The sequence below is a fragment of the Poecile atricapillus genome, chromosome Z (assembly GCF_030490865.1).
Source record: "Poecile atricapillus isolate bPoeAtr1 chromosome Z, bPoeAtr1.hap1, whole genome shotgun sequence".
Classification (NCBI taxonomy): Eukaryota; Metazoa; Chordata; class Aves; order Passeriformes; family Paridae; genus Poecile; species Poecile atricapillus.
Genome location: NC_081289.1, coordinates 88,197,803 through 88,211,044, shown reverse-complemented (window position 1 = coordinate 88,211,044; position 13,242 = coordinate 88,197,803). Strand labels below are relative to the sequence as shown.

Below are 13,242 nucleotides of genomic sequence, written 5' to 3'. Positions count from 1 at the left end.
AAAAAAAAAAAGGTATGAAGAATTTAAAATTGAAACTTTAAGAGTTACTGAATACATCTCTTACTTTTGGGCACACAATGCTTCAACTATCCATAGTGGAATTATTAAATGTAACTGAGATTTCTTCTACCACAACATAATCATGCTAGCAGTCATCAGCACCAAAGAGCACATTCAAGCAGAAAATGCTTAATTTCAAATTTTCATTTTAAATTATTTCAAACCTTGCTCTTATAGTTTTTGTCATTTATCATTACAATTTAAGATATGCTTTTTAATTAGTGCTCAAAGAGTTTCTAAATTACTCTTTTTTCCTTTTGGAAGATAACCACTGCCACTTTTTCCATAGTGAATGTTATGTTAGTTTTCAGAATAAAAAAAAATTTTTTACCAGTACATTGCTTTAATTTGATGTGAAAGATGTTCAAAACATACTGTACTATGGACACAGTCAAAACTTCAGTGCAGACAAAATTTAAGAGTGGGATTAGCTACATTTACACTTCCAACTTTTCCAAACACATTATTTTGCAAGCCTTTCACTGTCTTTCTTTTAACAAATATTTGTACTGGATAAAAGGGTACAGTTTAGGAAGCTACTTCAGTGGTATTTTTCCTCTAACTGGAACTGAAGCAAAGAAGGTTTAAGAGCTTTAGTAGTTTCCTGCACCTACCTGTACAGCAGAATTCAAGACTCCTCAGGCTGCTATTTTCTCACCTCTTTGGTTAAACCTAACATTTTCTCTTATATAAAAGGATTTCCAATGGCATTTAAATTTGCCAATCTTCACTCGCTCAGACTTGGTTTCCCCTGGTGGGTGTCTGACCACATCAGCAAATTTCTGCCAAAGCACCTTAAGAATAAGCTTAAAGAAAAATACCTGTTCTGCCCAAGTTTTAAAAAAAAAAGGAAAATCTGAGCAGTTCAGAGAAGTTCTGATGTTTGAACTTCATCAATTCAGAATGTGTCAGAATATTAAACACAAGCAGCAAAAAGAAACAGGTTCCTGGAAAAATCATAGAATCATGGGATAGCCTGAAATGGAATGAAACCTAAATATAATCTAATTCTAACCCCTCTGTTGCGGGGCACAAAACCTTTCACTAGACCAAGGTGCTCCAAACCCCATCCAGCCTGGCCTTCAACCCTTCCAGGGATGAGGTAGCCACACCCTGCTGGCTTCTCAGAAATCTCTTCCAGTGCCTCACCAACCTCACAGTAAAGAATTTCTTCTTAAAATCATCTAAACCTAAGATTATTTAAGATTATTATTTAGATTATCTTCTTAAAATAATCTAAACCTATTCCCTTTTAGTTTGAATCTATTCTCTCTCTTTTCCAGGCTGAACAAACCCAATTTTCTTAGACTTTAATCATGGTAGGGGTACTTAATTCCCCTTATTTTCTTTATGAACTTCCTCTGGACTCACTCCAACAGGTCAATGCCCCCCCTGTGCTGGGGACCCCAGAGCTGGATGCAGTGTTTCGGGTGAGGACTCACCAGAGCAGAGCAGAGGGACACAATCCCCTCCCTCCCCTGCTGCCCACACTGCTTTGGATGCAGCCCAATAGTCCCCATTCTGTGATCACAAGCTTTATACGAATGTCACAATCTCAGTATTTCATAAACTTCAAAGCATTAAAACTTCATTGTTTACATGCAGGAATCAATGAGGAGAAAAGGTAACAATTTATTAAGGCAATGCATAATGCATTAAGCAACTGTCAGACCACATCAGGAACCCAGGTCATCCTCACTATTTCATGTACTAATTCTCTGTTTGTGGTAAGTGTGGTACCCAAGGTGTAAGACACATATGCATGTCTTTATATTTTTTAAAATATACACAGCATAAAGAGCATATTGTGTGCTTGACCCAACCACATGTACAAACAGCTTCCAGAGTCTTATTTCAAAATGATTCAATGATGAAATTTCTTTTCTGTGAGTACATTATTTCATTTTCACTTATGCTAATGCCTTCCTGCCACTCTTTCCCTGTGTCTGACAAAATTGTTTAAGGTCACACACTCTGACATCCTACACAGAATTTGATCTTCAACATCTAGAAAATAATAACAAAATCATTATTCTACAGATATACATCTAAATTATATGAAATAATTTCTATTTTGAGCTATGCAAGTGCTCAAAACATGTGGCCCTCACTGGTACATGCCCTACTTTCTTTTGTAAGATGCAGCAAAATGCTTATCCTGAGAGTTCAATCAGCATCAAGCATGTCAAACATCAGCCCTCTTGTATATCTCAAAACAACTGGAGTTTTCCTCTCAGGCATATAAATTCACATCTGTACCTTAACATCTCTGAACCCATAATTCCTCTGAATACCACAATTAAGATTTAGGTAAGATAAACATAACATTTAAGTAACTAAGTATTTTTCCTATGTTTTTCACCAAAATAAAGCCTAACTATGCTTTTCTGCAAATTAAGTCTTCCATTGCTTCCACCTACCATCAGAGGCTTTTGAGCAGAAGGCTTTTCCAAGGCTGGTACTATATCCACATAGCCCCCTGCAATGGCAACTTCTCCAGTCTCTTTGATCTGTAGTGGGGGAAAAATACATTGAAGAGGTTATTTATTTGCAGGAAGTCACAGAAGAAGGGCATCTAAGGAGTATTCCTGATATTTTAAAATCAGAGATGAAAAGAGAAAATATAAAAGTTACAGAGTGAAAAAAAAACACCTCATAAACGTGCTGTAATCTTGAGGCAAGTTGTTATAGCATGTTTTTCAAACAGCTCTTCAAGCAAAATAATTATTTTCCTCTGGAGAAATTGTACCAAAATATACTGCTGGTGTTCTGTTCACAAAACAGTTGAAAAACCTTATTTACCTCCAGTGTTACAAGTTGCTGTCAATATTTCTTCATAAATAGTTCTTAGAAAGACATTATAAAATGTTTTTCCTTGAGGTAGATATTCAGTTGTCAAGAGTCCATTTAGATAATTTCACTATCTCCACATGCCTTATTATGCAACTTGCACTAGAAACAGCATTTTAAGCATTGCAAACAAGAAATATTACAAAAAAGAATGTCAGAAAATACCTAGTTCCCCCGGTTTAATTTTTTTGAGATAAATTCAGATAAGAAAATGGGCTTCAATTTGGCATTTTCTCTTTGAGGGATGTGACAAAACATACTGACTTATGGCAGCTAACAGAAGATGGCAAATTGATTCACTGACAATGCATATAGAGGAGTGTATGATAAACAGCCAGGCTGGAAAAATATCAAGTATCACAGCCTAGTTTATTGCACTACATTAACTATTACTCAAATCATGCCTAACAGCTTGCCACCTGCCACCACTGCACTTCAGACAATGGTGAAAATGGATTCAAACCACCCTCTCAAAGTTGTATGTCCACTTGTAGTTCGATTTAACCAGAGTTTATTTCAGCACAAAGATGGGTTTAATTCATACAAATCCAACATACAATAAGAAACCAAATTCTGCACAACTCATAACTGTTTAAGATGGTTTACTATAACCCTGTTAAACCTTGTAATTTCTATTCAAAATCAGCTACTCCAAAGTTGTGGAAGAAAAAAACCCTAGCAAAATTCACCAAAACTCTACATGCTGGCAATTACTAAACCAAGCATAATTACAAATTTTGCCTTTAAACACAACAGAACAACTCACCTCATTTACAAATCTGGAAGGGCTAGGAAGCATATTATGAACTCTGTTAATTAACATGTTATATGGAAACCATCAAAAGTAAACATATAAATTCTAGAAATTCTGTCAGGACACCATAAATAAGACAATTTCATTCTATTTATTCACTTCTTTACAAAGCCTTTGCCAATGGTGTGCTGCGTAATAAATCATCTTTTCTTTCTCCCCCTCATATCCCCAGTCTTTTAAACAATACATGTTTCTCTGAAGCCCACAATGAAGAGATTATTCTTGCCTTAGTCTGAAAATGGATCCTATCTCCTTCCTTCCACATTTCTGTTTGCAAAGTTTGCCCTGGATAGACTGGGTTTGCAAAGCGAACCTAAAAGCAAAAAAGAGAAAAAAAAAGTAAAGGTGGAGTTGAGAAAATATTTTCATATGTAAATGCAAAGCTTAAACCCATTGGCTCTACAGAAATGATAAAAAGGAGGAAAATTAAGTCAACTATCAATGTAGAAAGCCTAAATATTTAAGTAAACATACAAGACAGAAGCATTAAAATGCATGCAGCTGTAAGTGAAAGCAATTCTGGCAGTTATGACATTGTGAAAGACTTCCCCCACAACGAAGATTTCATTTGGCACTAACACCAGAAAAATCAAGAAAATTTACTGCAAAGAATGAACACACAGACCTTGATTGCCTTGAATCTGTTCACATCATTATTTGCAAACTGCTTCAAAACGTTCCTAGCAGCAAACCCAAAGGTGCATAGTCCATGAAGTATAGGCTTCTCAAATCCTATTTAAAGAGGTACATTTTTAATATTAGGATCTTGAATGCAGCTTCTTTAAATATCTATACTTTATTTGTAGTATTTTCCTCCATTAGTGGTCCTAACCCTTTTTCTTTTTAACCTAATTTATCTCAATAAAAAAGTATATGTTACTATTTATTATTTCCTGTACTTTTGGGCAAAGGAAAGTGTTTGGTGACAAGTTGCACTCTTAGCACTCCCTGTGCTCTGTGCAACTCAAGCAGAATTAGTCTGTAGAGGTGACAAAATGAAAAATAAGGAGATCATCAGTTTTAGTACACATACACAGGCACAACCAGACATGCAGTTAAATGGAAGTATGTACATTAAGGGTAAGAGGTATTGTAATCATTAAAAAGTGGTGATACTAAGATTTTGTGATATCTCCTGTTTCGAATTCCTATTCATGGTTGGCCAAAGTCTTCTAATACAATGTCTGATTTAAGATTACTTTACCTTTATTTAGAAATAAAATTTTAAATAAAAAAATAAAATTTGCAGTGTTTTTCTTATATTGACATTTTTGTCAAGTTTCCTCACACTCCTATGCTTTGAAGTAGGAGCTCAACCTTGGCAGATAATAAGCTTTATATTAGTGTTGCATCTTTTTCCAGTTCCAACAAAATCTGACAAAATAAACCTTTGACAACTTGGCCTCAGATTTGCTAGTGCAACAGATAAGTTATAAAGATGTAGCTTGTATATTCTGATTCCTTTAACAGGTTGTTCTGACCTGACAAGGCAGGTAAACAGTAACTGATCATACTTGCAACAGCCCATGGCATCCAGACATATCTGTCCATCTTTGGGATTGAAACTAGTTGCTTTGCCCAGAACTCATGCTACTCTTGTCTGCCAAAGTCCGTTTTTCTTGAGCTCTGAACAACATCTCATAGCATCTACACCACACAAAATGTTCTCCCAAGGGACAGCAGCTGGGAGGAAAACCAAAAGCAAAATGAAACAAACAAAAAAAAAGAGGATACAGGAGAAAGTCTAGCCAGCAGAAAAATTGAAGATGTAGAGGAAAGGGAAGGAAAGGGGAAGGGGAGGAAAGGGAAAGGGAAAAAGGGCAAGAAAAAGGGAAAAAAAGAAAGGGAAAAAGGGAAAAATAAAGGAAAAAAAAAAGAAGATAAAAAGGTGGAGAAGGGGGACAAAAGTGGGAGAAAGTGGGGGAAAGGGGAGGAAAAGGGGGGAAAGGGGGGGTGAAAAGGGGGGGGGGAAGGGGAGGGAAGGGGGGGTGAAAGTGGGGGGGAAGGGGTGAGGGGGAAAGGGAAAAAGAAACCACCATCAAGACAAAGACAAAAAAGCCACAAGGACTGCATCCTAGCTTTGGTTGGGAAACAATGAATTTTCTTCTCTAGTAGCTTGTACAGTGCTGTGCTCTGAATTTAGTGTGACAGTAATGCTGATAATTCACTGATGTTTCAGCTGTTGCTAAGTAGTATCTAACATATGCCAAACATTACTCAGTGACCTATGATCTGCCACCAAGCAGAGAAGCTATGAGGGAGCATAACCAGAACTGCTGACCTGCACTGGCCAAAAGGACATTCTGTATTGAAGAATCTCATATCGAGGATATAAACTGGGGGAAGCTGGCCAGAAGCCACCAATCTTGGATGGATTTGGCATCAGGTGATAATCAAATGTGTTGTGCACTTGTTTCTCTTGGATTTTACTACTCACTTTTTCTCTGTCCTTTTCATTATTATTTGCAGTAGTAGCAGCAGCATTAATATTATTAGTATAATATTTTACTTTGTTTCAGTTATTAAAGTGTTCTTATATCAACCCACAAGTTTTACCTTTTTTCCTCTCCAGCTCTACTCTCTATCCCACTGTGAGTGGGAATGGGGGAGGAAAGGGAAGGGAAGTGAAAAACAGGGAGTGGATAGGCAAGGAATGAGCAAGTGGCTGTGTGGTAATTAGTTGAAAGCTGAAGTTAAGCCATGGAAGATTCAATGCTGGGAAAGATGGGAATTATGAGACCAAAGGAAAGACAAGGCTAGCAGAATTACAGGTGAGAAAGAAATTTTGACACATCAGGTTAGAAGACATGACAGAAGGACAGGCTTAAAGGAATATGAGTCTGTTTTCTCACTGTAAGTATTCCAGTCTGATCATTCTGTCATTTCTGTCCTGTAAAATATTTGAGTATGTACACTTTTAATAGCACTCTAGTTTGTGTACAATGGACACTGTTCTGAAAGCACAAAGGTACCATGCAGTCAGATTAATGCACTATTGTAACATTATCAGTTTTCAGTATCTCTCATTCAGAATGTTATAGTGACATCTAGCTCTTTAAAAACTCAGTTCAATTCACCGTGCAAGAACCAGAAACCACCCACTCTATTCAGAACTCAGAAACAGCCAAACATAACCAATCCTATTTTCCCACTTCTTCCTCTATAGAACTAACACATACTAATGTATAAGAAAAATTCCAGAAGCTAATCAAGTTACTTTGTATCTAGACTGGAACAAAAGCAAATTCTGTCAGCTAATCAAGCTACTTTGTATTTAGACTGAAACAAAAATGAAGTAAATGTTGTTTTCCCTTTCTAGTATACAAGATACAGGAATAAAGGCACAAGAATATAAACAGGTGTTTTCATGTAGTATATGTCTTCTGAAACATCACCCAAAGGAAGTGTTAACAATAATGCTGGAATGACCTGAATGCATTATGCTGAATGCTTGTTTCCCCTGCACACTGGTGAGAGCCCGTAAAAGAGAACATCCACAGAGATTTACATGACAAGAAGGTGTGTGAATAGTTCTAAAGAAAAAAAAAAACATTTGCACCCCTAGAAAAGAAAAAAGTTGTGGAATATCTCTACAGTAATTTCTTCTTTGATAGTACTTGCATTTAGTATAGATAGGGTACTGTCATAGTTCCAAAATCCAGTGCAGCAGTTTTATGTTGAGACAAAGGGACATCTGATCTACAGCATTAATTTCATTTTCCCTAAGTGCCAGTGCTCTTTTCATGAGCAGGTAGAAGATTTCTATTTCTCTTCTTTTGTAAGGTTTTTAAAGTATTACCATCATTATTATTCCAAACACTAGGTTTTCAATTATAAACATGTATTTTTCATTTCCATCACCATCATTAACAAACCAACATTATCAACAAACAGAATGCTTTAACAAACTGGGGAAATTTCTTCTTGGACTTCTAGTAATTTTACAATCATTATAGATGAACACAAATTTACATAAAATTATACAAAACTGAGTTAACAAACCAATTAGTATGCATTTATGAAAGGAGATAATTTGCAAAAGTATGTTAAGTGTGATCTGAACAAGGAAGCATAGCTCTGCTCTATTTATTTTGGTAAGAACACCATACAGTGAAACTTGCATATTAAAAAGAAATTCATCAGAAAACTGCAGACTAATTATTACAGATTAGTAGTTTAATGTAATGTTTATGATGATACCATACATAATAAGGAAAATTTCTTAAGTAAATCAAATTGCTGTCTTCCTGGAGTAATCAAAGTATGCTACTTACAATGCCTGAAAGTAAGTCTGAAAATATAACTTACAACATGATTTCAAGAAAGCACCCTCTTTCATTAATTATATCTCTTCAATAATTAGTTAGTGCAGCCTCTGATTTGGTGCTTTGGCATGTAGAAATATGTAAATTAACAAGCTGATGTGCTAGCAAGTGTAGTTAAGCAATTTTATAGGAAAGAAGTGCTAACAAGCTCCCTCTCTCCTGCCTTCCTGGATTTATTTGGATTAAGGAGACTACACTGAAGAACAAAAAGTTCTGCTGAGACCCACATAACCTCAAAATTATTTAGATGGAAAGAACTATATATCAGAGAATTCATGGGATTCCTTCAGAAGCTTTGATAGTCAATTATTTCTGCTTATGAAACAGACATTGTAAAAAGAGGATAGTGGCAATAAACATGATCTATAGGAAGACAGGTTAAAAAGTATGTTTCCATTCTAAGTGAAGTCCAAGCACTATTCCCCATTTCTAGCTACAAGAAGCAATGTTTCAAACTGAAGTGTCATGCAGAACTTTGAAGATATTTAATTGTTTACTCTAAGAACAGCTATAAAACAAGCACTACTTTTCCCAGGTTGTTAAAAACATACATAGTGAAAAATAGATTAAAAATACATTTACACTATCCTTCATGTAAATATTAACACATTGGTACCCCCATCAGCTCACCTCCAAGAGCGGCAAAACTTGGATCCATATGTAAAGGATTCCAGTCCCCACTCAGCCGATATAAGGCAGCCTGCAGAAACAGAGAAGCCAGAACAAGCAAGAGTCACCTGGAAATTCATGACAGATTAAGCAACACATCACAATCTATTTCACTAATCCTTACATAATATAGTCTACAACAAAGCAGGTAAAATGGAAACTAATTATTAGTGTTTTCTTTCACAAATTTATCCACAGCATAAAACAAAAGTATATATAATACTTTTTTAAATAACATACAGTATATAACACAGTATCATGTTTTACCAACAACAGATTGATCTTACAGGGATCAGAAATATCCTTAATTTTTTCATTTAAAATTATGATTAACTTCTCTCATAGCAGATTCACGAGTAGCTGATCCCAGTATCAAAAAGAAACAAAACCTCAAAGTAACACTCCAAGCTTTCTAGAAGACTTTTGCTTCACGTTTAATGTTCTCTTTTGTTATTAAAAAAGTAGAAAAATGCAGATTTAGTGTTTTATATATTGTGAATGTGTAAAACCTGAGAAGCTATGAAGAATATGGCTACTGTACTTCAGGTTTCTGTCCCGGGGTACCTCTAGTGTTTTCATTATCAAATCTTGTATTTGCATTGTATCTTGTATTGTACATGCAGACAGCAGTCCATATTATGAGAGATATCAAAAGCCAACCTGTGCATTTTTCTGAAATAAAACCTTTTTCTCTGGTCAACAGATTACAGTGAAATCCAATGATTAAGTGATAGTGGGGTACTCTCTAGTAAAAACTTCCCAGAAGTACAGTGAAAATCAGTACATCACATTAACTAATGAAGATTCCAATAATTTAGGAGTTTAATTATGATGACATATACAAATTGAACATGGATTTAATTGCAAAAAGCTTTTAAACTGAAAACAAATTATATTTTAGTGAAGAACATTATTGGCCTTTGGAACCCATTGTCAGTAAAAAATTTTTCCCAGCATTTTGAACTAGGACAATAAAAAGTGGTATGTATTTATTTAAATGAGGGCAAACTGTACTAAACTCTCTTTGGAGGAAAGAAGATTGCAGGTTTCTCAATGGGAAGGGTGAAAAAAAAAAGATTCCCAAAAGGAAGAATTTTCTATATATGTCTAACACCGTTTTTCTATCAAGTCTGAAGCAGACAGTGTAACTAGAGAGGTTCTGAACTCCTATTATCATTTTAAACCATAATCCATCTGTTTTCTTTTTTAATCTATTAATATTCAGGTCATTTCTCCACCTATCTACAGCTTTAACACTAAGCTCTACCTCTCTCTCTCTTATTTCTCATAGCAACTTTCAGATACAGCACGTGTTGTAAGCCTAAGTTAAGGCAGAATGTAAAGATCTTTCCACAGCTTTCTGTGAGAACTGGAACCCGACACTTAAAACAGCAAGAAGAAAACACTAAACTGCACCACAGCATAAGCATGAAAATCTTAGAAAGGCAAACAGTAAGCTAATACTTCTCTGTGGCTGTTTACATATTCAATTACTGTTTTTGAAACACTTTTCCTTTCAAGAAAAAAAAAAGACAACAATGGATCTGGAAATTTCTAACTGTAGTTTTACTTTTGCCAAAAAGGTGCATTTATTATAACTTTTTTCTTTTTTTTTTTTAAATTATCTTCTAATTATTGATCTAATTTCTTAGGAAAACAGTGGAGACTGGAAATTTAATACAGTGTAGCATTGATGTTCAGCTGGGTCTGTGTCTGAGATTCTGAAAAGGACCAAAGAGAGGGTGAATAATTTGCTGAATAGGTAAAAGTCATAACACCATGAAAGAGATATTTAGTGAGGGAGAGACCCATACTTTCTTTTCTAACAAGTAAATTTAAATCTGACAATCTAAAGAGAATTCTTCAACAGAATTCTATGAAGTAGGTTATCCACCTTCATTATTCAAGTTTTCTTTCAAAAGAGTCTGAAATCTAACAGCAAATTGCTACTCAAGAATTAAAAAAAAAAATGACAAATATTAAATTATTACGTAATTAAGTAACTTCATAGCTAAATTAAAATTCTAGAGTCTGTCATTCTTCAATTAATCTGAACTTTTACAAAAGCTGTCAGAAGGCTGTTTTCACAAAAGAGCTGTTGCAATAAATTTTAATTCTAGATAAATACCATTTAGTTGCAGTACTGGAAAATTCAGTTTATGGATCTTAAAAAAAGGACCAATTTCTTTGTTAAGCCCAAAACTCAAATCAAGCTATGAAACTGTTGCTTACTAAAACTGTAATAAGAACTAACCATTTATTTAGAGTGATAATAAGTACTACTTGGGAGACAATACTTGTATCAAATACTTTTCAAAATTACTGTACTAAAAAATTCTTGTGCTTTGCTAACAAAATAAATGTAGGAGTCAGAAAACAACTGGGTTCAGAGAATTAAACATGGTCAATGTATTTAACTAAAAGCCTGACATGTAAATCTGGGAAATTATATTTGTCTTTTTGTATTTCCAATAACTACAGTGACACTGGTCACAGCTAGAAAAAAACACAGGCAGAACTCAATAAAATAGTTACAGTAGGATTTTTTTCAGATTTGGTGCAGCCAAAACAGGTCTGCCAACAAATTTCATTTACCATTATCTTTGGTAAATCTTTATTATATAAATTAGTCACCACGAAAACAGAACTGCATTAATGCCTTGTTGCCTCTACTTTTTATATTCCTCCAATAAGGAGGAATTTTGTAAGTGACAGCACTCCAGGGGGAGGTAGGAGAGCAGAAAAATGCAGGCAAGCAACCAAAGATGCATCCTTGGAGGATTACAAGAATCAATTGATGTACAGTATTACGTTCAAATCAGTCACAATATGGTTAAATTGTTCTCCAATTAATAACACAAACTGTCAAGTCTCATTTCCTAACAATTTAGGAGTTCTGCCAGACCACAAAAGACAAGGCAATATCAAACCTGTCTGTGCCAATTTTTCAGTTTTCCTGCAGACTGTAATAAAGGTCAGGGTAAAGCTAATGAAAAAGGAAGCCAACTATCCATGTATTTTCCCTTCTAACTGGGCAGAAAAATACCCAAAGCTTACTTTACCAAGTAAATGTTTGCATATATGAATACATGTATGTATGGACATAGACACATACGTATGTATGAATGTTTTACAGCTTATTTTAAGAGAAAAAGTAGTCAAGCTATCTTGTGGAGAAAACATTCACAATCTCATCTGCATGTGCCAATGGTCTCTCATTCACATTAAGAACAGTAAAAATTTCCAGTTAAAATGGCGGAGTTGATGCTTCAAGGGCTCAAATTTAGCAGAGTATTTAAGTAATTCACAGTATATAAAACTTCCCCACCCTGCTCTATTCATGCATTTTCTGTTTGTCCATATCAAATGTTTTTCAAATTTAGCATCAACTTACATATTCTGACAGAGAATTCACAAAATATTAGTCATTTTTCAGTAGCATGACAAATATGCAAGAAGCCTTTCCCTTAACAATGTCTATTTTAATTAAAAATGACAAATTACTTCTTTTTGGGGAACTTCAAATGGATTAACAAATTTATAGCCTCTGTTAAGACTATATAGACTTTACTGAGGTAAAGAGAGGAAACAAAGTCAGTAAGGAATACCATTGCCTAAACAAATTGACGGCCAGACTAGTACCTTTTTTTCTTCTATCACCTTAATATACAAAATCCTACCATAATCCAAGCCTTGTCAAAATTGCCATGATTAAAAAATTATATTCTGATCTTCCCAACAAGAATAAACACAAATAAATTAAAGACATTAATAACAGACTTTCAAATTACTATTACAAACACTTACTATACAACAATTCTGGGAATAACATGTCTGCAAACTGGAACTTGTTAACAAATGACAAAAAGGTTATCAGACCCATACTTTCTTTTCTAACAAGTAAATTTAAATCTGACAATCTAAAGAGAATTCTTCAACAGAATTCTATGAAGTAGGTTATCCACCTTCATTATTCAAGTTTTCTTTCAAAAGAGTCTGAAATCTAACAGCAAATTGCTACTCAAGAATTAGAAAAAAAAATGACAAATATTAAATTATTACATAATTAAGTAACTTCATAGCTAAATTAAAATTCTAGAGTCTGTCATTCTTCAATTAATCTGAACTTTTACAAAAGTTGTCAGAAGGCTGTTTTCACAAAAGAGCTGTTGCAATAAATTTTAATTCTAGATAAATACCATTTAGTTGCAGTACTGGAAAATTCAGTTTATGGATCTTAAAAAAAGGACCAATTTCTTTGTTAAGCCCAAAACTCAAATCAAGCTATGAAACTGTTGCTTACTAAAACTTTAATAAGAACTAACCATTTATTTAGAGTGATAATAAGTACTACTTGGGAGACAATACTTGTAACAAATACTTTTCAAAATTACTGTACTAAAAAATACTTGCGCTTTGATCAAAAAAGCCAAAATTCTCCCACTGACACCAGGCTTAGAGCCAGCTATTGATCTGTTGGTCTTCCTGTTTCTTCCCTCATCATTCCCTAAATTCTCTAAAAAT

At 34.5% G+C, this 13,242-nt stretch overlaps 1 protein-coding gene across 2 annotated transcripts in view; it reads right to left on the bottom strand.

Moving 5' to 3' along the window:
* The window catches only part of HSD17B4 (hydroxysteroid 17-beta dehydrogenase 4), a 59,194-nt gene that overhangs the window by 9,464 nt on the left and 36,488 nt on the right, over positions 1-13,242 (bottom strand). For both annotated transcript variants that reach the window (XM_058825944.1, XM_058825945.1), the window contains exons 18-21: positions 8,680-8,749; positions 4,350-4,456; positions 3,951-4,037; positions 2,481-2,570 (exon numbers count right to left, since the gene is read on the bottom strand). In XM_058825944.1, the coding sequence (XP_058681927.1) occupies positions 2,481-2,570; positions 3,951-4,037; positions 4,350-4,456; positions 8,680-8,749 (354 nt within the window). The remainder of the gene's footprint in view (positions 1-2,480; positions 2,571-3,950; positions 4,038-4,349; positions 4,457-8,679; positions 8,750-13,242) is intronic.